This window comes from Columba livia, chromosome Z (assembly GCF_036013475.1).
Source record: "Columba livia isolate bColLiv1 breed racing homer chromosome Z, bColLiv1.pat.W.v2, whole genome shotgun sequence".
Lineage (NCBI taxonomy): Eukaryota > Metazoa > Chordata > Aves > Columbiformes > Columbidae > Columba > Columba livia.
This window is the reverse complement of record NC_088642.1, coordinates 53,992,594-54,019,955: the sequence shown is the minus strand read 5'-3', so window position 1 is coordinate 54,019,955 and position 27,362 is coordinate 53,992,594. Positions and strand designations below refer to the sequence as shown.

The following is a 27,362-nucleotide window of genomic DNA, read 5'->3' as shown; positions in this document are numbered from 1 at the left end:
CCTTGTGGAGCTTTTCCTCTCGATTTAAAAAGAAAAAAAACTAAAAAATTTAAAAAGCCGCCCCCAAAGCCCCTCCCACCCGCCTGCTGCACATACACAAGAACTGGGCACCCGTGGTGCATTCTGCCCAAACCTTCACCTTGATTACAGATTTCTCCCCTCTATCGTAGGTGCAGCCTTTCCCAAACGAGCGGCACCGGTATCTTTAGCTGCTGCCAGGTCCTTCCCGTAGGCAAGAAAACCAAGGTGGTGCCACTTTTCTTTAAATGAAGCTGATTACAGCTCTGCCAAGGAGGTCAGCCTTGCAAATAACCTCTTAGCACCATGCTTTTCCTATTACAATTTAAGAGTAGCTGCGTAGTAGGGCAGGAATTACCCCAACATCATTCAAAAAGCAAAGTGAAATGTTTTATGACCCAAGGAAATAAACCCAAACCACGAACACCCCTTCTTCCCCCAACGAAAAAAAAACAAACACAATCTCCCAAACAAACAAAACCAACCCAAACCTAACACCGTAAAACCTAAACACAGTAGAAGAGTCCACACTTTGGACCCATTTACATCCACATGTGGAACACTTTGGCGCTTTCAAATTTGTTTTTATTCGGGAAGTGAAATCAAAAGTTGTAAACTATAAATACAAATGCCAAGGTAATACATGAGATATCCAGAAGCTTTATATTTTTAAATTTCTCACAAATAATTAATGTAGAATTCAACATACAACAGGGAAACCAAACAAGTTTAAGTCTTGCATACAATTAAAAACAAGTTACAGAGTTAGATACCGTCAATTTGCCAATTCATAAGTTTCTACCTCATACAAACAGAAGCTCAAAACAACTAAAACTCATTCAGTAATGGTACAGCGACTGTTATTTCTAACAGTGTTATCTGCATTAAGCAAGCTGTCTATAACCAGGTGTACTTTACCACTGTTTACTCAGTGACATAAAAGTTTTAAAATATTTTATTTATAAACTGTCACCAATATATATATGTACTGCAAAGAGGGCCAAACACTTGCAAAAATGTTAAGTTTTACACAACATTTGCATGAATATTTTTGCATTTTCTCTCAAACAGCAAAGCAGAGTAAATGTTCTCACATGGTTTCTTCAATTTGTGATAAAATCCCACGTAACTCCATCTATACCAAAGGTGCTAAAGAGCAAGCTTAACAGCAACTTTCATCTATGTGGGGGGAAAACAGGGCATATCCATTTTGGATACTACCTGATCTATATCAAGAAAAATGACCACCAAGAATAGTTTCACTAAATTTATTTAAAAATCAAACGTTTCTTACAAAAGAGCATTACATTCTGCACACTGCTCTTGAAGGATGCCAGAGACATGTGGAATACCAGTATTTTCTCCTCTCCAAAAAAATTACAGTGTACATAAAGGCAGGGTGTTCACAACAATTACAGAAAAACAGTACAATTTATCACCAACAATGAACAAATATAAAATCCACTCTCTCTGCTGCTGCTCCAAAATTTCAATGTTAGTCTCATGCGCCCTTCCCCTCCCCCCACGTATTTGTAAAAGAAACTAAAACATTACATCTGGTGGACAGCAAAGATTCCACTACACCTCAAATGCAGAACACCTATGAAGCAGAGGAATGTTGGCTTTTTAAACAGAAGCAGATTAAAAAAAAAAGGGGTGCAGGACTCCTTCAGTTCTTCACTAGTCTTAGAAAAACTTTCCAGAATACTGCTTCACACTATAAAAAAGAAAAAATAATCTTGCATTAGAATCCTTCAACATCTGCATACTGCTTCACACTATAAAAGAAAAAGAAAAAAGCATGTATTAGAATGATGGACTGTACATCTTGCATCAATATTTACAATGACATTCTTAGAGCAGATTAAATGACAATTCCTAACACATTTTGAAGCAAATAATTTTAAAATATTAATGGCTAATAATTATAGATATATTATCTTAGGCACATCTAAGTATTAGTAATCTAAGGCCAAACATTCAAGTTAAAACATTAAAATCTGCTATAACAGTCAGCGTGTTAATAAAGGAAAACTAAGCAAGTAAGTCTGAAGTTGTTAATATTTGGCAGAAAAGACAAGATAATGTCAGCAAGGTGTGAAATGCTGCATAACAGCACCAAATCGTTATCAACTTGACCTGTAGAGGCACAGTCTGTGCTATATGGCAGACTGCGATTTGTTGTCAATTTAGTTATCTAAAAACAACAAAATCACTAGTCTTCCACACAGAACTAGACCAACATCCACTGAAATCTTCTATATTTTCTACAGGCTCTATGTAATTTATTACAAGTAGTTTTTTTGCAGCAGTTTTCACCAGAGAAATGAGAGGACTGCTTGGTTAAGGCGTCTTCCAGCAAGATTAGTTTTGAGGGTGTCTTCATTTTAATTAGAAAGGAGAGCAGAAGAGAATCAAGGCAGAACTACTACTGGAGAAGTTAGGTTCAATTAGATAATTAAAACCTGCCTTCTAAAAACTATCACAGAGAAGGGCAGCTTTAGAATGTACATGTCAATTTAGAATTGACAGTAGGGACAACATCAAACTTTAACTTGCCTGTTCTGCAGTAAATACTGTGCATTTTGTATCTGGTCCTGTGTTCCCGTAATAGTTATTATCCGATCTTCGGAGCCTTCTAAGGGTTCATCAATTTTGATGGAAGCTCCCGACTCATGACGTATTTGTTTGATTCTCTGGCCTCCCTTTCCAATAATGGATCCTGCCAACTAGGGGAGAAAGCAAAGCATTCATTTCCTGATACAACTTCCTCTCTAAGAACAGTTACGAAAATTAAAGCAGTGCTTGAGTAGCTTCCTAGGTTAAGTTTTAGGAGTTGCAATGGAAGCTTACTTCCTTACAGCCTCAAAACACCCCCTGCAAGATTAATTGTATAAACACAGGTCAGATAAAACTGAGAGAATCAGTTGCAAAAAAACAAGTTACACAGACCATCTCTACTACTGAATATTAACAACTAGTAAAATTGTTTAGTGTGGTGTCACTAAAGACACACACAACCTGAAGAATAGACTTTTAGTGATTCAGAAACACTTGTTTTATATTAGAAGCACTTACCAAACACCCTAAATACTTCTGATTTACTTATACAGTCTGAGAAAAGGCTGGAGGTTTTGTTTGTTGTCTTTTTGTTTTGTTTTTTATCTAAGAGAAAAGGCAAGTTCAAAGTAAGGCAACTTTACTTACATCTTTGGGAATAGTTACTTGTGTTGTGATGATGGGTCCACCAAGATCTCCATATGAGCCACGCCCCCCTGCGTAAGAATAGTCTGATTTAAACGTATGCATCATGCCCTTTAATAACTAAATAATGAAGTACATGTAAAGGTTCTATATAAACACTTACCATATCCAGAGCCACCCTCAAACTGTAAGAGAAAGAGGAAAAAAAATGTAAATAGTGAAAAGCCATGCTTCATTAATGCATTTTCATCTTAAGTATCGTGTTGTTAACTTCGAGCCTATTTTACGGAAAAATATCAACCCTCAACCTTACTGTAAGAGTGTTGTGCCATCAAAAGCATACTGCAGCAAAGGGCAGGCCAGAAACGGGTCAGTGGGAGAAATCTCATTAACTTCGTAACCTGCCCCATCAAAGTCATAAAATGACATAAAGGACCCAGCTATATCAGTTTACGAAGCAGCCTCAGTAATTGAGCTGCTGGTGGACAGTTCCTGATACTGACCCAGCCCTGAACCTTGGACTAAACTAACATGTAAATGAAAATATCACAGTACAGCCTTATAAATGCTACCAGTACAGCTCAGGAGAGACTCAGGTCTCCAGTTTTGGGACAAGAAGTTTATCCAGTGAATGTCTTCATCTACATCTCCAGGAAAAACAAAAAACAAACCAACCAAACAAACAACAACCAAACAAAGCTCTCAAAAACAGCTCTATAAGACGTCTCTTGATTCAGACTGCTACAATCCTTTGTATCTTAGAACAGATAACCATGACTTACTTCTGTTCTCCTAAAACAGCCATACACCAAATCTGAATCACTGCAATGAGCACTCCCGGCCTCTTCATTTTTAAGGTTTGTAGAACAGTATTTGACTTGAAGTGCTTCATTTCATCTAATGCCTTGTAAGCGCACAAGACCCCATTTTTTCTGCTTTCTATAGAAGCAGAGAATAAATACGCAGTTCTCCATAATTAAACTTCTGGGAGACTGCTGTGATGGCCTCCGCGAGAAGAGGTCAGGGGCTGCCCTTGTGCCAGACAAAGCCAGTCGGTTCTAGCCAACACCAAAATGGACCCACTGCTGCTTAGATCATCAGCAAATCAATCTGGTGGCACCTCTGTCATAACATTTAAGCATGGGTAAAAAAACACCCCAGCATGCACCAGTTTTAAGAGATGAGCAAGGAAAAAAAGTGAGTGAAATAAGCCTGTGGGGAACACAGTGAAGAAGGATGGGGAAGAAAGCGCTGGAATGGAGAGTCTCCTGCAGCCCATGGAGAGAACCAGGCTGGAGCAGCTAGCCACACTGTAGCCCATGGTGGATCTATGCTAGACACAAGCAAATACGCCTTGAGGGAAGCTGTAGCCTGTGGAAAGCCCATAAAGGAGCAGGTGCCTGGCAGGACCTGTGGGGGACTAATACTGGAACAGTCTGTTCCTGAAGGAGGAATTCCCATGAAGAGGACCCAGGCTTAAGCAGTTCATGAAGGACTGCGGCCCCTTAGAAGGACCCATTATTTGAACCATCTGTAAACAACTCTATGCCATGGGAAGGACTCCACACTAGAGCAGGGGAACAGTGTGAGGAGGAACAAAGTGTAATGAACTGACAATAGCACACCATCCCCTACCTCCCCTGCACTGCTCATGGCAGAATTGTAAGAAGAGTAGAGAATGAAGGAGTGAAGTTGAGCCTGGAAAGCAGTGAGGCATGGTGGGCAACTGGTGTTTCTAGTTCTCTTTGTTTATTACCACACTATTTTTAAGTGGCAATAAATTATACTCTTCAAGTTCAGTCATCAGCTCATGATGGTAATTAGTAAATGATCTCCCTGTCTTTATCTTGAGCCAAAAGCTCTTCTATCTTACTTTTTCCCCTTATCCTGCTGAGGCAGAAGAGAGAGCAGCTGCATGGGTACTTGGCAGCCAGCATCAAGCAACCACAACTACTTGTTTGCAGAAGTTGTAACCCAACAACTTTTTCCAAAATACAGGGCATTTCAAGAAGATTGAACCAACACGTTACAATTAAGTGGTCATCAAGTTTTTAGTAACTTTAATAAATGCTCTATGTTCCCTCCATCTGCTATACAGACTGTAAGAGTTTCATTCATGGGTGCAGAGATTTAGTGATTTCAAACTGGATCCATCTTTTTGAAACACCCACTATTTACCTGCCACCCATTTAGAATGGAAACTACTCAGATCAAAGAGTCGAGCTTATCCTGTTCTCTAAGCAACCTATATTGTTGCTATGTAAGTAACCATGTAACCCACAATACACATTGTAATACAACATAGCAGAACTTGTAATGGAGTCCAAAATACAAGAGAATGAAGCACACTGCTTAAGACTCAGTTCAGAGGCTAATCAGAGCAACATACTGCATACACAGACATTTTCCTGCTGATATTTGCCACAGGATGCCCTTTTGGGCTGATCTGTTTTAAAGAACAGTACCTTCCTTGATCATTTCTGCCTCCCCAGACTACAAGACAGCAAATGAACTTGCAAGCAAATGAATTAAGCTAATACATTTGCTGTGTTTATGTAAGCTAAGTACTAACATTTAATATTTGGCAGCACTTTGCCATCTTCTAGACAGCATGAACACATGAACACATGATGAACCCTGTAGCTTCCCAAAAATCTACCCAATCAAAGGGTTTATTTTCAAATAGACTGCTAAGTAAAGCACAGTAGTTTATCCACAAATGAAATCAAGAAGCTGTTTTTAATATCTGTTATTTGAAATGTAAGAAAACATAACATCATTAAGTTAATACAAAATATATCTCGTAAGTGCATGCATCTAACAGTGAATTAGTTATGGAGGAAGTTACCACTTACAATGTGAAAATGTGGTGTAAAAGAGGCAAGAGGTACATAAAAGCTTCTCTCTTTTGGCTATGCTGCTCATATTTCTATACCTCTATTAACATTACCTGTCTGCACAGGACACACCGTACAGACAAACTGTCAATAAATTCTCAGTCAGAAGGACAGCCTTATGATTTTCAATAGGTGCAAGCTGCCACTGACTACACTCAAAATCAGGAAAATCCTTTTATCACTTAACCTGTTCAATAAAGCAAGTTTTCAAAAAAAAGAAGCTGAGCACACTCACCAGCTCTGGTGGCTGCATGTCGTCACAGGCATCCACATGGCACTGCATCATCTTCCAGACACAACAAAATAGAAAGAAAAGAGGGACAAGATCTAAGTCCATGTCATCACAGTATCACAGTATGTTTGGGATTGGAAGGGACCTCAAAAGATCATCTAGTCCAATCCCCCTGCTGGAGCAGGAACGCCTAGGTGAGGTCGCACAGGAACATGTCCAGGCGGGTTTTGAATGTCTCCAGAGAAGGAGACTCCACAACCCCCCTGGGCAGCCTGTTCCAGTGCTCCGTCACCCTCACTGAGAAGAAGTTTTTTCTCAAATTTAAGTGGAACCTCTTGTGTTCCAGCTTGATCCCATTACCCCTTGTCCTATCATTGTTTGCCACAGAGAAAAGCCTGGCTCCATCCTCATGGCACTCACCCTTTATATATTTATAAACATTAATAAGGTCACCCCTCAGTCTCCTCTTCTCCAAACTTATGAGACCCAGCTCCCTCAGCCTTTCTTCATAAGGGAGGTGGCTCCACTCCCTTAATCATCTTTGTTGCCCTACGCTGGACCCTCTCCAGCAGTTCCCTGTCCTTCTTGAACTGAGGGGCCCAGAACTGGACACAATATTCCAGATGGGGTCTCACCAGGGCGGAGTAGAGGGGAAGGAGGACCTCTCTCGATCTTCTAGCCACCCCCCTTCTAATACACCCCAGGATGCCATTGGCCTTCCTGGCCATAAGGGCACAGTGCTGGCTCATGGTCATCCTATTGTCCACCAGGACCCCCAGGTCCCTTTCCCCTAAACTGCTCTCTAATATGTAATTTCCCAACCTATACTGGAACCTGGGGTTGTTCCTGCCCAGATGCAGGACTCTACACTTTACCTTGTTAAATTTCATTAGGTTATTCCCCGCCCAACTCTCCAGCCTGTCCAGGTCCCCCTGGATGGCAGCACAGCCTTCTGGTGTGTCAGCTACTACTCCTAGCTTAGTGTCATCAGCAAACTTGCTGATAGTACACTCTATTCCCTTGTCTAAATCGTTAATGAATATATTGAATAATATTGGCCCCAGTACTGACCCCTGAGGCACTCCACTAGATACTGGCCTCCAACTAGACTCCGCACCATTGACTACCACTCTCTGGCTTCTCTCCTTAAGCCAGTTTGCAACCCACCTCACTACTCTATTGTCTACACCACACCTCCTCAGCTGTGAGGATGCTGTGGGAGACTGTGTCAAAGGCTTTACTGAAGTCAAGGTAGACCACATCCACCGCTCTGCCATCACCCATCCACCTTGTTAAATTCTCATAAAAGGCTATGAGGTTGGTCAAGCATGACTTACCCTTGGTAAAGCCATGCTGACTGCCCCTAATAACCCTCTTATCCTTGATATGCCTTGAGATGGCACCAAGGATAAGCTGTTCCATTACTTTCCCAGGGACAGAGGTGAAGCTGACCGGTCTATAATTACCCGGGTCCTCCTTCTTGCCCTTTTTGAAGACTGGAGTGACATTTGCTTTCCTCCAATCCTCGGGCACCTCCCCCGTTTCTCAAGACTTGGCAAAGATGATGGAGAGCGGTCCAGCAATGACTTCAGCCAGCTCCCACAGCACCCACGGATGCATCCCATCTGGTCCCATGGATTTATGGTTGTCCAGACTATTTAATTGCTCCCTAACCCAGTCCTCATCGACTAAAGCAAACTCCGCCATTGACCTGGCTTCATCCGGGGTCTCAGGGGTACAGGGCTCCCCAGGACAGCCTCCAGGAGAGTAGAAGGAGACAAAGGCATTCAGTAATTCTGCCTTCTCTGTATTTTCTGCCACCAGGGCACCCACCCCATTCATCAGTGGGCCTACATTGCCTCTGGTGTTAGCTTTATCTGCTATGTATTTGAAAAAGTTCTTTTTGCTGTCCTTGACCCCTCTCGCCAGCTGTAATTCTAAGTCATGCAGACTTACAGGTAACTTGGCAAGCAAACACAATGCATACTGGTACAGAGAAACACTTATACTACAACAAAGACTTGAGTATGTGATTTAGACCACTTTCAAGACTTGCTCCCTTTTATTTTCACCTTGAGAGAACTGTAAATGGTTGCACTCACTTTTTCCCCTTTCTGTAGTGTGAACAGGTTTTTCCTCTAGCAAAAAAGGTCAGACAGGTAACAGCAGAGCAAAGCTTGAACAAGCTTTTTTCCTTTTAGAACAACTTCAAGTGCTATTAAAAATATTTTATTTCTGCCATGCATTAGAATATGAAGGTTTAATAAGACTGGAAATGTCAATGATTGTCTCTATGCCAACAGCAGGTCAAGCAGGAAGAACACTGCTTCTTGTGTTCTATCAATTCATTTACTTATGTCTCATATAGCCAATAACTAAACTTAGTAGTCTACTGCTGCCTAACTGTATCAGAAAATTAATTATGTTTTTAAAATGTGATTTGTAACATTTCTTTTGGAATTCTACAATTTCAGCAATTTATGTTTATTTGTGCACTCCAAAACCAGCTTCTCAAGGAGGATATCTTAACATGTGTAACAGAATATTCTACTTCAAAGACTCATTTGTTCGTGTGACTACTGGTACTAGAATAGAAGCCAGATGACACACTACATTGATAAGAGCTCAACTTTCATATCTAATGAAAGAAAACATTTGCAGTCCTAACTGATGTCAGATTATCAGAGTTTTCTCTGTTTTTTAACAGAGTGAGCTAGGAGAGTGTAATTGGACACATTCTTCCAGCATCTACACGGATAAACAGAAGAGCTGTCATACACTTTTCCTTTATCGGCTTTTACATGCTTGTTAATGTCACATCTCTTAAGCATGAAGAACATTTCATATTTTTTAAGTGTATGTGTCTTTATTCAAGTGTTTATATGTGTATGTGTATTCATCTACACGGAGAACTTTAAAAACATCAAGAATTAGGAAGCATTTGAAGGAGTAAAAGCATGTTAGAAACCTGAAGACACTCAGAAGTATGCAGAGTCCACTCAAAAGGAGACATTCTAAGTCTCTTATTAACTCATACTTTAAAATTTTGAGTACCTTGAAAATTTTAGTACCTGATGAGCTAATTTAAAAAAGTGAGGGAATTAAATTACTTCATATGCTTTCCACTTTATTTTTCAGCCCTCCCACCGGTATCTGTGTGCATTCATGTAACTCAAAGAGGCCTGAGGATGAAGGTGTTAACAAAGAAATACTGGAAATACATTCAGGTTTTTTCAACTGCCAGATAGCCCTCATGATCCAGAGGCATTTCATTTGGAATAATTACACATTGAAATATATAGCTCTGTTAACAAAGAAATAATGTCTGTCCTCCATGAAAAAGCTTCAGGAGATATTATAAACCAAACAAACTCTTCCAACAGTGGTGCATAATTATCCTCTTGAGTGGGTGACTTTGGATGTGCAAAGGGAGTCAAGCTATCTTTTAAAATCAAAATGGGGTCTTCTCATCTGAGCATTTACAAGCCTGTCAATACTGTCATGTCTCTGGAATTCCAAAAAATTCACAGTTCAGCATCCAGTTCTAGAGGTCCTGAACTACTCAATCTTTTTGCCCTTAGTGGAGAACTGGCAAGAAGTATTTCTGTACATTCCACGTTTCCATGATTTGAGATGATAATTTGAGAAAAGCATCTATTCTTGCCTCTTATTGCATCTATGTGAAACAGAATCTATATGAAAAGGGCTCTCCAGCAGCTGCTTTTCCCATGCATTACTTAGCTCACAAACCACCATGACAGTGATTTACTCTAGTTTATTTGTTTCATACAGAATGGTTTCTATACGAAACTGAAACAAAAGGTCACTCTCCATTTCTGGCATGACATTTCCAGCTCCAGCCTCACAGTCCATGTGAAGACCTATCTGCTTTCACAAGTTAGTGTATTAGGATCATGGTTAACTAAAACTAGAAATTAAATACAGTCTTCATTGGGAAGCAGTCCTCACTTTAAGCAGGCTACGATACTTGGTCATAAAGGAGCCAGAGCCATGAGCAACTTCACTGCAAAGAGGAAATAAAATTACTTTTTGGAGTGGAGAAATGAACAGAGATAACTCCACTTGTAGAAACGCAAGACAAGAACTGACTCCGAAGAGCAACAATCACCTTTCAGATCAACTAGAGCTCTTCATAGATACTAACCTGTATTACTCTATGTATAACTGTGTTTTCCAACATTCGTGTTAAGAATGCTTGTATGAATTAAATAATTTCAAAGAATGTTGTTCTGATGTGTTCTCTTTATCTGAAAAGCCTACCAATTCCTATTTCTGTCACCCCAATTAAAAAAAAAAAAAAAAAAACAAACAAACAAAAAAAAAAAAAAAAAAACAAACAAACAAAAAACGTACTAAGAATGTCAGTGCAAGAAAACCGGCAAGGCAGAGCACAGTCAAACCTTCTGTATCATTTTCGATGGCAGGGAAGAAACAAAGAAAACAGATCACAGCTCAGATACCACTTACAGGCCAAACATTTTTCCACAGAAAGGAACATTTGTATGGACAAAACATTTTGGTTCTACCATCAGAACCATGCATGTCCCACACCTAAGTGCATGTGTTCAGCAACGGTATCTTCAGACACTCGACATGCTAACTGTGCTTACGAAAGAGAACAAAGCAAATTTTACACTCGTACCATGCCATCATAACGGTCTCCTGGTCTGCCCCTTCGGTCATAGGACATAAGATCTCTAAAATGAAAAAAGCAGAACGTGAATTGTGTTGTAAACTAGTTTATCTATTCTAATTTAAATTTCCACATTCATAGTTCACACACAACTTAAAATTTCAAACTACTCTAGCCAAGTACTGAATAACTTCTAAGTTTCAGAACTTTTCACTGTAGTCTTGGTAGATTACTACAATGCAGCTAATAATTAAATTACAGTACTTTTCAAAATGATCTGGTCTAATACACACTCAGTCCTGCATAACCACTATCAACATGAAACCGTGGAAAACACAATGAACATATGAACATGATTCAGGAGATGGTACACAATATGAGCTTTGTATAATGCACTGAAGCAGCAACTCACCCGCCACGAGGAGGCGGTGGAGGAGGAAGAGGAAGATTACGAGCTCTGCTGCCACCTCTACCACCACGACCTGGTGGAGGTGGTGGAGGTCCTCTGCGAGGGCTCATATCATCATAATCTCTTCTCGATGGAGGCATAGGGCGTCCACCACGACCAGGGGGCATACGATCAAAACCACCTCTTCCACGCATTGGAAAACCTACTGGACGTCCCCTTCTATCATCAAACATCATTGTGAAGCCACCATAGTCATATGTTTCATCATAGAAATTGGGATCGTAAGGCTGAGCACGTCCTTTAATTGGAGACTAAAACAAGCAAACAAAAAACAATCCCCACAACCCAATTAGGACTATTACGATTGGCATATTTCATTAAATTAATATATTAAATGTATCAATACAAATGTATGCATTTGGAACATATTCTTGATTTCACAATGCTGGTAAGAAAGGAGGAGATGGCAATGTGTTCCCTTTGCTGTGTACTTAACTATGATACAGAAACTGCTGTTACATATCAGTGGCAAATAAATTTTGTCTCACTTCCTCTTCAATTTTTGCATCTTAACGATATATGCAAAGCATGAATAATGGCCCACTACTAGCAAAAATTGCTTCCCTCCCCTGTAAGGTGCATCTCTATTCTAGAAAACAGAAGGAATTTCAAAAGGCGGTAACAGTCAATCACGTTGTTACTGGGAAAGGAGGAGGTACTGAATTCAAAACAGAAATGGAAAGATACCATTTTTTATCCAAATGGTCCCTAACATTCGTGAATGCCAGTAGAAGAATAAAATCTAATAAACATTACCTCAGAGATAAGATCCAAAATGATCTTGATACATTCAACAACTCTATCAGGTTTTCCACCAATAAGAACCACTCTGTCAGTAGAGTGAGGACAACACTCTTGGAAGAGCTTAATGGTGGTCTGAGTGTTCTGTTGAGAAAAAAAAAATAATCCAAGATTGTCTTATCTAAGTATTTTAAACATTATAAACCATTAGAACATTTTAGAGATAACAATCCAAAAGGCAATTAAATTCCCAGCCATCTTAAGTGCATACTTGCTTCTGAGTTCTCACAACAAATTTAATTTTAAGATCACATATTTTAAAGATCTGTGCTGACAGAGTTTTGTACAAAGAGGGGGAAAAAAGTTCAATTTTCTCCTCTTACGGTTACAGCTCATCTACACCATCATTTAATTGAATACTAGCAAAAGAACCACATATCCATTGCAAGCTTACAGATTGTATTAACCTTCACTTGTCAAGAAAACATGCTTCGGATGCAAATAGCAATGGTACTAGGATTACATCTAGCTATCTTGCCTTCTTCAACCCATGCAAACAGTTATCGGCTTACACCTGAACTGACATGGAACTGCCTCTGACACAATGATAAGAAAGGACAGAAAACAGTAGTTTAAGTTCATAGAGACCATTAGCTTTTAAAAATCTCATTCTTCCACTGGAAGAAAACAATGGTCTTCTAGGAAACAATTAAAAAAAACCCCCACAAACATAAAAACTAAGTCCTTTTACAGTAAAATTCAGGCATTTATTGTATTATCATTGTACAGGATCATGAGATGCATTCACCCTAAACCACTCTGCATGTCCAACCACATGAATAAATCTAGTCTATGTAGTCATCCACTTTTGAAGGTGTGACAAATGCAATTCTAATTGGGAAAAAAAAGAAAATCCTTTCTTACTCTACGACACAGTTACTGAGATGCTTTATAAGAAGTCATAGGCTCTACCACCAATGAGGACTTTACTTCTGAGGGTTTGCAAGAAAGTTACAACTCAACATTGAAATCATGTGTGCAGTATGTTCTGAAGGCATTACTACAGAGAAGATATTTACACCTGCCCCTTATGAACACAAAACACTGAGTTCTTTATGGAACAAAAACCAAGTATCAGAAGAACAGGAAACAAGTACCTCTCTGAGTTCCTTTATTTTAGCACCCTTGACACCAATAATTCCTCCTGCCAAGCTTTGGTGAATGAGAAGTCTTAATTCGCAGTCAAAGTCACTGCCTTTGTAGTGTTGATACTGTAAGAAAGATACACACAAGTAAAAGAATATTATATTAGTCACATCATTTTTTTTTCTCTAAACACAATAGTATGACTTATTGCTGAACTGTAATCCTGTACTTCCTTTGATAGATTCATAACTATTTAAGCACCTTACCTGAACATAAACTGGTATCAAATCAGTTTTCTGTATTTATTACATTGCCCAACTTTCTACAAAGAATTAAGAAGATACCAGACAGCGCAACACTTACTTACAAAGCCAACACAGGATACAAGTTACAACTGCTCCAAAATGGGGACAAAACAAGTCAGGAGGCCATTTGAAATGTTAATAAATACTGACTGACTCTGTCCTCTATCAAAAAATGAGGACATGTATTTAGAGAGCCATAGCCCTTCTTTAAAGTGCTTTTATTTTTTATTTTCTCATTTAGTGTATTTAAACCGCAACAAATCATTTAGAACCATCGTGTTTCAAAAACTTATAATCTACCTCTAAAAAGAAACAAACTTTTAAGAGACATACCTCTTCTAGAGTAGGGATAATCTTCTTCAAGATTTCTCCAATTGTCTCTATATCTGCACTTATACTCAAGATGCTGTTGGAGCCATAATGCCAGACAATATGGAGAAGATGGGAAAGAAGAAGTAAAAGTAAATTTTTTCCATCATCATATACAAAATTCTAGTAAGATCTGCTACACAGAAGACCTTACAATTAATATTCCCCATTTAAAGTAAACCTGTTTGTTGAATTTACAACACATGCATCTTTGTTTATGCCCAGTATATATGCATGATAAGATTAGGTAGGTCTTGCAGAGAAAGAAAGACAGAATGGGCTTTTGGAAGGGCTCAGATTAAGTGGGCAAGAAATTGACGCAGAACTGAAAGCAGAAGAGAATACTCATGTTCCCCGCCACCACTAATTTAGGATACCCTCGCTATTACACTGGTAAAACTGGCACACCTTCTCAGAAAAAGTAGGGATATGCAAGTGGTGAACACTGTATCTGGAGTAAGGTTATGAGACCAGTTAGAAATCAGATTACTAATGGGCTCTCCAAGAAAACAAATACAAATGCAAGACAAAAAAAAGACAGAACAAATGAGAAGTGAAGGAAAGTGAACCAGAGTTAGCATTTCATCAGAAATAATTATGAACAGGCAATGTTGACGGGAGCAAGGTGGGCCACAAAGACAGAGCGAGAGACTATTTTGAAACAATTTGATTTACAATGCAGCAAATATGCAACACTTGAAGCTGTGCTCCTTCCATTGAAATAAAATTAGTGGATTGTTTGGGTGGGCAACTCACGTAAAAGTTCAGTGACAAAAAGACTTAATGGGGAAAATAAGACAGAAAACTTCAAAAAAAACAATACACCGTCTATAAGGGGATACTATTTAATTATATCAAAGGCAGGTAATAAAATACATTTCTCTCTTTCTAATCAGGCAGTGAGGCATAAACTGTTGGGACATACCGCTCGGGGCCACTGCTGTCTGGGACTGAAACACTGGCATTGTACTGCATTGGTCATTGGCGTTCGTGGATGTTGGCATTGGGCATGGGCATTCAATCGGAAGTTGTCAAGTATGGTACCCGTTTGGCAACGAGCACATTTTTGGGCATAGCCAACCAGGGTTTTCACATGGGCGTTCAGGGGCGGATGGGCCAACGTCATGATGGGCAACGCAGGGGCAAGTCGATCCAGTACATGGGCAACGGAGATATATGGCCAAAAAAACAAGGAGAGGGAAAAGGGGGAAAAGCAATAAATTTTAATTTAATACAAACTATACTCATTACTCTCAATTAATGAAACAAGCTTAAGTTGTTCTGAAGACTAACACAATAACGGATTGTTACACCAACTGTGGCTTAACAGTATGGACTTTAAAAATGAGTCACTTGATCTGACTGAAGTACTTTTTTAGTTTTAATATTTGATGTTTCAGTAGAAGGCTGGCTCATGAGGGTAGACACAAAACCTGTCGAAACTGATACTACCAGAACCTTGGGTAAACTGGGGAAATTAGTTTTCCAGACCAATCTAAACTACCTGGACTTAGATGGTGACGTATTTATTTACTAAAAAAAAAAAGCACTCCACAAAAAAAAAAAAAAAAAAACACCCTAAAAAAAAAAACAACTAGCTGTCAAAGTTAGTGAGCATATGTATGATTCTTGACCATTTTGAGTTAAACCTCTAGCTGCGGTACTGATGAACTTAGTCGGAACTGATTTGTAGTGATATGTTGCCAAATCTTGTGTTGAAAAGAGTCTTGATCGGGAAAACTGTTGAAATTGTAGCTGATGTTAAGTACAGGAGTGTAAACAAATGGAATTTAAGAAGCATTGCCAAGTTTTATAGATACACAACATTAACACTGAGCATGTGTCTAGTCACAAGAGTCAACCCACTGTAAAATGTGAATAGGCAAATAAGTCATGACCATTTAAAAATGCTTCCAAGTAACAGAATAGAATGTTCCTTTACTGCTCTATACCCATATTTAAATCAAGCAACCTTAACATTAATGCTTTCGCACTTTGTGTGCAAGGTGTTAAAGAACAGATGGACTATTTCGCTAGTTTGACTTTTTAAAGGAAGTTAAAGAATTTCTCTATCATTGGGTTAAGCCAGCCACCTGTAATGGTTTCAGTAGTACTATAATTGATTCACACATATGGGAAATGGTGCAATTAAGGCCTTTAAGCTTTGTCAATATTTCTAATTAGGATGTTAACTCACTTGAAGTGTGTAATTTAGCAGAATGCTATTCAAAAGTGAAGAGATTTAATATAAACCTCTTCTCCCACATGAGTCAAGCTGGGTTTTAATCATAATATAAATTGAGAACTAAGTTATCTACTTTAAAAATCATTATAAAAGGCTTGTAACTGGATTATTGATGTCTAGAGTTGAATTGCTCCCATTTCTAGAAACTAATGCGATCAAGCTTTTGATGTAGTGCTCTGAAAGAATTGGTGTTAAATTAGTTCAAACTCATATATACTCACGTCTGTACGAAGTGCCTTAATATTTTTGCCACCTTTTCCAATCACTGCTCCAGCATTCTGGAAAATAATTTTCAGAAGTTATGTTATGCCAACACAGCACAGACTACATTTTTGAACTCAAGACTAAGAATGGTAAATCTATCTTTCATTACCCTGTTGGCCTAGGGGTTTGGGGCAGGTGGGTACTGCTTTTGAAAGGTTCATTTATTCATGGAAAAGATTACTAATACCTCTTAGCACTGAACTTAGAAAAGAGAAGAATATTCAGTTTTGAAACTAATTTAAATTCCAAATGGAAGTTTCCAGGCAATTCTCTCTGTGTCAAAGCATCTCAGACTATAGCTCTCAAAAAAAATGTACTGTGTGAGAGTAATGTAGGTCGACAATTTCCTTAGTTTATTTGATCAACTTTTTTTTTTTTTAGGTATATGTTTGCATACTCCATTTTTGCACTCCAGATATTTCATGATAATTTCAAGTGTTAATTTTGGTTTATAAGTCTGTAACTGAATTGACTTCTCAAAGCAACGTATTCTGAAAAAGGTTAAAGCCAATGTTAACAGCCACTAACTTCAAGTTTCTAACATCCACAGGAATAAAATGGCAGATAGTCAGGAAAAGTAATTGCCCAATTATATTTTTCTTGGGTTATTTCAAGTATTACTTGCAAAAGTATTGTTTTTAATATACAGATCATACGTTATGCTAACGGCACACAAAATATTTTTGAATGCCCCATGTAACTCGATTATTGGTCAAATGCTATACAGAGTTAAGATAACACTCCCCCATGCCAACACAAAAGACTGAGATACTTCAGAAAGTACAAACCATCTGGAACAACTGGAAACACCAGAGAAAATTCACACATAGCAAATTTACTTCAACTGTTTACTTTTGTCAATGAAACCACTGTAATCACTGAAGCATTACTCCTAGTTTTATTCCTGTTGATAATATCACAACAAGTTCAGTAGATCTGTTTGGCAGAGTTACTAAAATCCTAAGAAAGTTCTCATCGTAACTTCCATATTTAGTCTATAGTCACTAGCTGATCATTCTCTATGCTGCTTTCTTTCCAAAGACTAATACATATAATTCCCCTCAAAACAACAGCCTTTCACTCCAATGTAAAAACACCTTAAAATTTATATTGCTCTATTTTTTCCAGCAAGTACACCTTTTCAAAAATAACTTTATTGATCCTTGGGCACTTACCCTTTAAAAGAACTACTGAAGTTAATTCTATCACAATGCACTTTCACTACCATTCATGCACACTTAAAATAATTCCTACTAAGTTAGCTCAAATTAAATAAAGCACATATTCTTTCCAAACATATCTCAAGATACACTTTGTCATCCCTGTCTTGAGCAATGTTATAAGCAAAACCAGTAAAACGTAAAAGCATACTTTGCTCTGAAGCAGGATGCGTAATTCAACCATCTCATCTGTGTTCCGAGATCTTTTGAAGGCCTGCTCTTCCTCCATATCTTCTGCAGGACGCTTGCCTGTAGAAAGGTCCATAGGGAGGAAATACAAATATTTATTTAACTTTCTCAGCCTTAACAAAATGGAATGCATGCCAAATGTATACACATTCATTCCTATTAGCCCAACACCAATTATTGATGCCTACTTTAAACATCCATAGCATGGAAATAGGTCTTTACTTCATCAGCCTATGTATCGATTAACTACTAAAAATCCATTTTAAATCTATGAACAATGTTTTCCATGAGAATGTTGCATATAGCCAGTGAGAAATTCATGACACACTGTTTATAGCAATGCAGCATCAGCCACTTAATATTTATTTATAATTAAAAATAGGGAAAAACTTTTCAGGCAAAAAGCACACATGTTGTTTGCCCAACACTGAAATGCTGGTGGAATAAAGTAGCACTTCAAGCACTGCTTGGAAAAAAAATGGCAAAAATCAACAACAGTGATGTCCTAACTTCCTCACTACTTGTGCCCAGGAAGCTTTTCAGAGGTATTTCACATATTTATACTCTCACATGTAAAAACTGCAATAAACAAATGCAGTTAATAGATATGGCTGATAATACTTATTCAGTCTCCACAGAAGTACTACATATAGATCCTTAAGTCATAACTTTCAGGTGCTTATCCCTTATCTAAAACATGCCAGCAGAAAGATTATGCATTTATGCTTCAAAAGCATGTGTAACGATACTAATTAAAAATGAAATAATTTCATGCAGAATCCAAAACTACTGCTGACACAAACATCTGATACAGTTAAAGCATTGAAACGTAAAGAGGTTGTTTCTTAAAAGAAATAGCCCTTTAAAAAATTTACCATTTGTCTCTGTGTTGGTAAAGGTCTCTTCCTGTTGTTCAGTCTCCATTGCCTTTTTCTCTTAGGTGAGTAGGCAAAACCTGTTGAAGAATAAAAGAGCTGGTACATCTATTTTGTGAAAATGCAAACTGTATGTTGTGCTAAAGAGAAAAAAGAAATGCCTGCTACTAGAACTTACCGCTATTATATAGTCTTGCAGACAAAAACCTCAAGTATTCTGGGCGGGATCAAAATCCAACAGCCTATTGCTTCAGGAGCCTACGAAAATAGCATATATCAGTTGTGACTCTGCTCAGATACAGTTCTAATCCTCACTACATTCAAAAACCACAGGTTTAACCCCAGCTTTTGCTGCTAAGCTTTTCTCTATAAAAGAGAAAGCATACCCAAACCAAACATACCACTAAGAAGAGACAAAAGACAAGTCTGTAAACTTCCAGATAAACAATTACTGACTTACAGTTCTTAGGCACATGCTAGTTTAAAGAAACCATACGTACTAAAAATTATTTTCAGTTATTTAAAGTGAACATGTATTCAGCTCCAAATTTCCACATGTTATACAATATGCACCTTGGATTTACTTTTCAGAGGACACTACATAACAATCTGCTCTTGCTGTTTAGTTTTAAACAATCTAAACTCAAGAAGTCCTGTTATGGTAATTGTCAGCATTAGTTTTATAAACTCTCTACCTATGTACCAGCAGGCATTTTAGTGTGCCTTCCACTCAATTATTATCGATCATTAAAAGATAAGTTACAACTTCTAGCTACACAGGACAAAAAAAATTCAAAATACCACTCTCTGTAGTTACATGTAATCCTTTGCCCACACAATCAAGAACCTCAAAAGCAGCTGAACTTCACCATGATTCTGTGAAATAGGTATTTTGTGACCTGCTTTTGTTAAGCTGAAATCAGAGTACTAGTAAGTCTCATCAGAAAGTAGTCTAGAAAAAAAAAATTGTGCCACTTATTATCTTCAAAAATGTGCTTCTACAGATAACACAGCAAAACAACCATGTATTCCTCCCTTGCATTTTATTAATTCCCCCGCTCAATAAATGCTAGCCACTCATCCTGGTATGCACGAAGGAAAAAAATGCGGTGCATTTATCTTTGTAAACATACTCTTAGCCAGCTATTAATTTGTAATTGTTGTCATATAGGCCTACAGCCAGCACTGCCTTCCCTGCACACAATGATATTTCCAGACATTTAAAGTGAGCTAACGGACACACAGATGATACCAAAATCTCAGTGACTTTGCCAAAACTCTTATGCAGGGGAAAGTAGGGAGGGGCCGGATAGATTTTCACATGGTTTAAATAGCCCTTTCGGAACCGTTATTCTATTTCCAACTACCCCAGGAACTCTAGAATAGCGGGGAATGAACTGCAATATACTGCTCAGGGCCTGATCTCCCCTAGTCACGTGTATTTACCCTCCTAGCCAAACCTCCTCTGGCGGCGCAGAGGTAAGGTGCTTTCAGTTACCGCACTCTACTGGAAAAATGGAGTTCGCGCGATTAAACTGGCCGATGTTTTCACAAACACCGAAACTACGAAGCGGCCACAAACACAAGGCAAAAGCTGGGAAACAGGGGCGCGCCTCAGCCCCCTCCCTCCGGGACCCAGCGGCTCTCCCCGCCACCTCCCCCGCGCTGCTCCAGCCGCCGCCGCGACCACGGCCCCTGCTGCCGCTCGCCGCGGCGCCGAGAGCCTGGCTAGCTGCCAGGCGGGGGAGCGGCGGCGTTACATAACTGCCGCAACCCCGGCCTCAGCTCCCCGGCGGCAGCGACCAGCAGAAATGGCGGCCGCTGTAATGGCGCCTTCCCGCTGCTAGGCGGAGCCGCGAACGGAAAAGCCGCCACCACCACGCGGTCGCAGACAGATTTACCCCCCTCTGCCCGCGGAGACACAAAGGAGGCGCCCGGCGGCCCACAGCCAGCGCGGCCGGCGGTGCGGGGCAGCCGTGCCGCCAAAGGGACTCCGCCGCGACCGCCCCAGAGAGCGGCAGGCCGTGACGCGGGGCGCTCTCCAGGCGGCCCCGGAAGCCGCCTGCGCACACGCCGCGGCCGGGAGCGCCCTGCCCTCCGCCCACCACAATGCCCGACATCTCGCCCCGGGCACAGGGTTACCAAGGGCAGGCGCAGGAAGGCGGCAGCCGTTTCCCGCCCGTGGAGAGCACCCGCTAGCGCTACCGGCCTCAGCGAGCCATGCTGGCCAGGCTACAGGCCCCAGGGCCGCCCGCGGGGACGCTGGGAAACCTTCTCGTCTTCCCCCCAAGGCGGGAGAGGCCTCTGCGGCCCGCAACTGCCCGCAGCCGCCTGAGGGGCTACTCCGAGCAGCAACTGAGACAGCAACATCCCGCTCTGCCCCTTATGCACGCAGCGCTAACCCCGTTCCATCGCCCTCCCTGTGGGAGTCCACGGGAGCCCCGGGGCGCGGCGGTGGAGGGTCCCTGGGTATGAGACCCCACGACAGAGGTGGCGCGGGACTCTCGCACCGCTGTGTCATGCAGCCGCGCCGAGAGGGGCACGATAGCGGCTCTGCTGGTCCCAGCAAGGCCCGGCCCGGCCTGCGCCCGTCCCCCCACCGCCCAACTCGAGCGTGCGCGCAGCGCCCCCTCCTCGCCGGCCCCAGCTACGTCTCGCTGCGGGCTGCGCGTACCTGCGCCCACCGCCGGCCCCGCCGCGTACAGGAGAAAAAGGGGAGCAACCGCCAACGCGCAGATCCACCACCGCTAATAGGCGATTGGCCCCGTCGCCTCCCCCTTGCGCGGGCCTGCCGCCTCTCCATTGGGCGAGGCCGCTGCCCGTCAGGGCAAAGGGGCGGCCCCCGCTCCGCTCCACCCCGCCCTCCGTGAGGGCCAGAGCGACACAGGCCTAGCTGCCGGGAGAAACGCGGCTCTAGCTGCCCTGCGCTGCCGCGGCCGGTTAGTCTTTTTACCTGCCCGGTGGGAGCCGCGATGGAGGCGGTACAGGCAGCGAGGGCCGGCAGAGGAAAGCGAGAGCGACCTCGGTCGTGAGAAGAGAAAATGGCGCCTGCGAAAACCCCGCCTTGTGCTCGCTAGCCGGCGCCGGGCGGACGGCGCTCTCGCGATATTTAAAAGTACGCGCGGCTCCTATTGGCTGCTGGGACGCGCGGGGTTTTTGGGGGGGCTGCGCGCGGAGAGCGGCCTCACCCTTTCCCCGGGCCGCGGTGGTGGGTGCGGTGCCGCCTGCTCGCCCGGTAAGTGCGGGTGGCTCAGCTGCGGGGGGAGGGGCTGCGAGGTGCGACACCCGCCCCCCTTCCCCCCGCGCGTCCCCTCACCTCCCTCACTCGCTTCCGCCGCTCGCCTCACCTCAGCGCCCGTCAGGACCCCGGCCCGCGGAGGCAGCCCCGCGCGAGGGCCAAGGCTGCGGCTCTGTTAGTTAAGAAACTACGCAGTGTCTTCTGAGCGGCGGAGCTCTGGGGAGAGCTTGCAGGCAGGATGTTTCTTCTTTACTGCAGTGGAAAACAAACAAAACAATCCTGGTCTTTCTTAGCTATTCTCAAGGTAGTTTTGGTGTTCCTTGTGCTCCGTAGGGAGGTTGAGCACCTTGGTCATGCTTTCTCAGAGTGAAACACGATCCAGACACAAGCAGCATAATATTTCTTCAATATTATTAACAACGATCTGGATGCAGGAGTTGAGTGCAAGTTTGCTGATCATAACAAACTGGGAGGTGCTGTTGACTGTCTTGAGGGACATGAGGCCTTGTAGGGGGATCTGTATAGACTGGAGCATTGGGCAGTCATCAATGGCATGAGATTTAACGGTAACAAATTCTTGATTCTGCACCTAGGACAGAGTAATGCCGGGCACAAGTATAAATTAGGAGAGGAGTGGCTGGAGAGCAGCCCTGCAGAAAGAGACCTGAGGGTGCTGGTTGGCAGCAGCTCAGTACCACTCAGCAGCGTGTGCCCTGGAGTGGAAACTGTATCCTGAGGGGCATGAAACACAGTGTAACCAGCTGCTCAAAAGAGGTGATTATCCTACTGTATTTAGTGTTGGTGCAGCCTTGCCTTTAGTGCTGCTTGCAGTTCTGGGCACCACAATTTCAGAAGATGTGAAGGTCCTTGAATGCATCAAGAGGAGGGGAACAAAGCTGGTGGAAGGGTTGGCAGGCATGAACTGTGAGAAGCACCTGAGGGCTTTGGGTTTGTCTAGTTTGGAGAAAAGGACACTGGGGGACAACTTCATTGCTCTCTGCATTGCTCTCCTGAGGGGGAGAAGTGGAGAGGGAGGTGCTGAGCTCTTCTCTCTGGGATGAAGTGATGGGATATGTGTGAATGGTTCAAATCTGTGCCAAGGGATGCTTAGACTTGACATGAAGAAGCGTTTATTTACTGAGAGGATGGTGAAACACTGGAACAGGCTTCCTATAGAGGTGGTTGATACGCTAAACCTGGCAGCGCCTTAAAAATTTGAGGCATTTGGACAGTGCCCTGAGCAACATGCTTTAGCTTCTGGTCAGCCCTGATCTGGCCAGCTGTTTGGACCAAATGATCTTTGTAGGTCAAACCCTGGACTGGGTCTCTAGATAACTGATGTTTCAAGCTAGCTTTTTGTTGTCAGATACAGAGCTTTCATGCAGTTACAGTGTGAAAGTCACCCTTGTGATGCAAGTGCTGACAGGTCCCAGCTTGGTTCTATTGTAGATGGGGTCTCTTCTGTTCATATGAGTGCTGATTAAATGGGATAATAAGTTCTCAGGTCAATTTCTAAAGTAAATTGGCTGTTAACAGCAGCACCCAGAGAGGTAAAAAAAAGACATACATATAACAGTTACTTCTGTTTTTTTATTTTGGTTTTGGTTTTTAATCCATTCACTTTCCATCCATAACAAAAGGATTTCAGTTATATGTTTCTAGTTAAATCAACAGAAAAGGAATAGTCACCAGGCAGGGTTGCTTGTAGAAGTCTCCATACTTTCTTCATACTCCATGATGTGTAAACTGAACACACTTTTTATGTTTAATGGAACTTTAAATATTGGAAATGCATGTTTATTTTTAGTATCTATAGAAGTGTTTTTAATATAAATTGCTTCAATGTTGTCACACTTAAAATAGTAGAACTTTAAATTGAGAGCAGGTTTCTGTATAATACGTGTAAGGGATTTGTCATTCTTTGTGTTTTGTTCTAGGGAATTCACTTTCCTAACTTAAAAGAAAAATGTCTACGTCTAACATTGCAGCAAGAGTGGAAACTTGGCTTTCATCCACATGGCATATTAAAGTTCCTTTGACATGGCTGGAAGCATGTATTAGTTGGATCCAGGAAGAAAACAGTGGTAGTAACTTAAGTCAAGCTCAAATCAACAAGCAGGTATTTGAGCAATGGCTTCTTACTGATCTAAGAGATTTGGAATATCCTGTTTTGCCTGACTGCGTATTAGATGATCCCAAAGGAGAGTTGTCAGGCTTCTACTCCATACAGATTGATTCCCTGGTTGATGTTAGCCAGCCAGCATATTCCCAGTTGCAGAAGCTAAGAGGGAAAAATACTGTAAATGAAGAAGTAACAGCCAGTACTCAGGGATTCCAGAAGTCCTTGGAAGCAAATTCTGCTCGAATGCTGATGCTGCAACTAACGGATGGGATACATCAAATTCAGGGCATGGAATATCAACTGGTGCCTGTCCTCCACAGTAATCTTCCTCCTGGAACAAAAATCACTGTACAGGGTAATATTGCATATCGTCTTGGAGTCCTTCTGCTTAAACCAGAAAATGTGAAACTGTTAGGGGGTGAAGTGGATGCTCTTCTAGAGGAGTATTCTCAGGAAAGAGTCCTTGCTAGATTAATTGGAGAAACTGAAACCCCTAATTCTGTTGGACAAGCTGGTCACAACCAAATGGTTTCAGGGCCTGTGGGTGAGCTAGAACAAACTCCAGGCCCTTCAGATGAAGAGCTTTTAGCCAGTCTTGAAGAAAATAATGAATTTGCTTTAACCAGTGAAACACCTTTAGAAAGTGGATACTGCAGCAGAAGCAACAACGTTAGTACAGCCTCAGGTTTACTCACTGCACACAATGGAAATGTTTTGCTACGGGAATCTGGGAGTCCCTTGCCTCATTCAGATGAACAAGTTTCGCCTCCCATGGAATATGTCGATGGCTTTTTAAATGACTTTCCTTTGGAAGATGACTTTCTTCTGGAAGAAGAGATGCAAAGAGAGCTGGAAGAAGTGCCGCCAGTGGTCGTGAACAGAAACATAGGCTCAAATACTGAGACACTTCCTCATAGATCTAGAAGCTCTGGCAATTCATCTTTAAATGGCACTTGTGAAGAAGATGATATAAGTGAAAGAGTTAAGCCTGTAGAAGCTACTAGCAAGCAAAAGACATTCGTAAGAACAGTATTTGATGGAGATGGAAGTAGTGTGAGTAGCATTTCACAGCACAAGAGCTTACATCATACCTGCAATTCTGCAGACTTTTCTTTGGAAAATCCTGTTGATGAAAGGCAGGATGATACAGACCTAGATGAGAACAGATCCAAATCCCCGCATACTCGTGACAGCAGGCTGTTAAATGATGATCCTGTATTTTTCTCAAAAATGGATCCAGAAGCAGATGAGCAGAAGCATGATTCACAGACTTTTCCTTGCAGAGCAGTAGAGGCATGTTTAGATTTTGGTTCTCCACCTTTCACATATATTTCCATTGTTCTTGCAAAAAAACCGCAAACTGTTACAATTCTGAAAGTTAAGTGTTTTATTGTTACTCTTACTGGAAACCTCACAAGCAGCAATGGATCCTGGGGTATAAAGGCAAAAATTTCTGATGGTTCAGCTTATCTGGAAGTAGATTTTGCTGATGATATTCTAACAAGTTTGATTGGCTTTTCAGTGCCTGAAATGTATAGGCTGAAAAAGGATCCAGCTTTACGTCTGAAGCTTAAGGATGGTTTAGAGAAGTGTCAAAAACAGCTGATAGATCTCTGTTGTTTGATGACTATAGAATTTAATCCACTTCAGTCTAAAGCCACTGTATTAGTTCTTCAGGATGCTGATGCAAGGCATCTAGAACAACTGAAGAAACGTTTGAATAAATAACATGTGCAAACTTGCAGACTGTCTGTTAGGAAACTTTTAAATCAGATTCCTCTGAAGGACTGCTGAATATTAAATTTTAAAGTTAAGTGATATGCCTTAGCTCTTATAAGGAAAAATAATGGAAAAGTGAGATGAGGAGCTGAATTGTTGGAGTAAAACTTAAAGTTTGTGTCTTACGGTGATAGTACTGAAATATACTTTCAAATATGTCTGTCTTAATTTTAAATACTCATGTATCATTTTCATTCTGCAAAATGGTCTGTGTCTTTGGCTGGTGATCTGGAGTAGCAGAATCTGTCAGGAAATGGATAACAGCGAACAAACCATCTCATTATTATACTCTTCAAGGATAATTATCTGATTTTTTAAAAGTAGCTATAGGAGATTGACAGTCTTTTCTTTGAGGAAAGTGGTTAAGTAAATTTAAATAAAGAATTATTGTTTAAATGTGGGCACTTCTGACTATGCCAACCTGAAAACTCGAATACATATTCAGTATGTAAGAACCTGAAGTGTAGAGAAATTAAAGATTTTCTTCTAAGTGTTCAGGTGTGAGGAGGGAAGAAAACACAACCCTATATTTAAATGGGATAAAAATATGTATATTTTTAAAAAATCAGTCAACCAAAAAAGAGACAAATATTTAAAAATCTTTTATTAACAGAAAATAATTATTGTAACATGGACAATATGTTTATGTCATGTTAATGTTAATCAGTGCTAGTAGCTTTGAATCCACAGACAACCTTATTCATTAACTCTTATAATTACATGTCTAACCTTTTCACAGAGTAGTCAAATACTTGTGCTACAAACCTGTTGTATATTTAATGGTGGTCTTAATTTTGTTTGATTATTTTTTTTAATTTCTGCTTTTAAAATGTATAAATATATTAAAGTTTTCATTTAAACTTTGCTGAAAGCTGTTTAGTCACTTTAAAAAAATATATACACCTTGTTAAGTGTATAGAGTATCAGAAGTAGTTTGATTGGGTTTTTTTTGTTCTTCCTTTTCCTTCTTCCTATTCTTTTGGTTCCCCCCTCCCAGCCTCTCTTTTTTTTTCCTTTGAAATGAGAAGAATTAAAATTCTGCCAGGGTAGGGGACCAAGGACAGGAGGAGTTTACACAGTGTTAATAGTGTTTGCAAAGAATGTAAAATTTGTAGTCAGGAAAGGGGTTTTTAAATTGGATGGTCAGTACTTTTTTTCAGATACTTTTCTTTCTCTGAACAATGGCTGTTCTGCCCTGTTCCCTGTTGAGAAGCATCCTTTGAAACTCCAGGTGACCTAAGGAAAACTAGAGGTAATGTGCCAAGTAAGGTAAAGATGGATGAAGGTGGGGAAGGGCGAATCTGGAGCTTTTTCAGGCTCAAGGCACGAGCTTTTTTAGGCTTTGTTTTGTATAGTTTAGAAATGTATAAATTCCTGTGTCCTTTTACTTCCTCT

At 40.9% G+C, this 27,362-nt stretch overlaps 3 protein-coding genes across 13 annotated transcripts; 2 read left to right on the top strand and 1 right to left on the bottom strand.

The window, feature by feature from the left end:
• Positions 1–581: 581 nt before the first annotated feature.
• On the bottom strand, positions 582–21,921 carry HNRNPK (heterogeneous nuclear ribonucleoprotein K). 9 transcript variants are annotated; one of them, XM_013369557.3, is made up of 16 exons: positions 21,782–21,921; positions 19,007–19,086; positions 18,829–18,908; positions 17,916–18,013; positions 16,502–16,558; positions 14,961–15,004; positions 14,000–14,072; positions 13,373–13,486; positions 12,231–12,359; positions 11,418–11,725; positions 11,015–11,069; positions 6,355–6,405; positions 3,386–3,407; positions 3,226–3,308; positions 2,578–2,747; positions 582–1,796 (listed from the first exon to the last, which is right to left on the bottom strand). In XM_013369557.3, the coding sequence occupies exons 3-16, from the start codon at positions 18,875–18,877 to the stop codon at positions 1,763–1,765; spliced, it is 1,287 nt and encodes a 428-aa protein (XP_013225011.2). In that variant the 5' UTR covers positions 18,878–18,908; positions 19,007–19,086; positions 21,782–21,921; the 3' UTR covers positions 582–1,762. The 9 variants fall into 9 exon arrangements, with proteins under 9 accessions (XP_013225011.2, XP_064901976.1, XP_064901970.1 ...); XM_065045904.1 differs by having other exon boundaries at positions 582–1,735; XM_065045898.1 differs by having other exon boundaries at positions 17,916–18,026; positions 18,830–18,908.
• On the top strand, positions 20,344–21,698 carry LOC135577418 (basic salivary proline-rich protein 4-like). Its single transcript, XM_065047080.1, has 2 exons — positions 20,344–20,415; positions 20,676–21,698. The coding sequence occupies exons 1-2, from the start codon at positions 20,344–20,346 to the stop codon at positions 21,696–21,698; spliced, it is 1,095 nt and encodes a 364-aa protein (XP_064903152.1).
• Positions 21,707–26,831, top strand: RMI1 (RecQ mediated genome instability 1). 3 transcript variants are annotated; one of them, XM_005510024.4, is made up of 2 exons: positions 21,707–21,943; positions 24,004–26,831. In XM_005510024.4, the coding sequence occupies exon 2, from the start codon at positions 24,033–24,035 to the stop codon at positions 25,914–25,916; it is 1,884 nt and encodes a 627-aa protein (XP_005510081.2). In that variant the 5' UTR covers positions 21,707–21,943; positions 24,004–24,032; the 3' UTR covers positions 25,917–26,831. The 3 variants fall into 3 exon arrangements, with proteins under 3 accessions (XP_005510081.2, XP_064901968.1, XP_064901969.1); XM_065045896.1 differs by having other exon boundaries at positions 21,925–22,063; XM_065045897.1 differs by lacking the exon at positions 21,707–21,943 and adding an exon at positions 22,125–22,840.
• The last annotated feature ends 531 nt before the right edge of the window (positions 26,832–27,362 follow it).

What these genes read in the sequence shown, in the direction of transcription:
- HNRNPK (XM_065045898.1), bottom strand. Translation starts at nt 18,877, where the DNA reads ATGGAGACTGAACAACAGGAAGAGACCTTTACCAACACAGAGACAAAT. An exon ending in TTTTGGATCTTATCTCTGAG is followed by an intron (nt 11,726 to 12,230) that starts GTAATGTTTATT and finishes TGCTTGTTTTAG; the next exon opens with TCTCCAATTAAAGGACGTGC. An exon ending in TGAGGGTGGCTCTGGATATG is followed by an intron (nt 3,309 to 3,385) that starts GTAAGTGTTTAT and finishes CGTTTAAATCAG; the next exon opens with ACTATTCTTACGCAGGGGGG.
- LOC135577418 (XM_065047080.1), top strand. Translation starts at nt 20,344, where the DNA reads ATGGAGTTCGCGCGATTAAACTGGCCGATGTTTTCACAAACACCGAAA. An exon ending in GAAGCGGCCACAAACACAAG is followed by an intron (nt 20,416 to 20,675) that starts GCAAAAGCTGGG and finishes TCCCGCTGCTAG; the next exon opens with GCGGAGCCGCGAACGGAAAA.
- RMI1 (XM_005510024.4), top strand. Translation starts at nt 24,033, where the DNA reads ATGTCTACGTCTAACATTGCAGCAAGAGTGGAAACTTGGCTTTCATCC.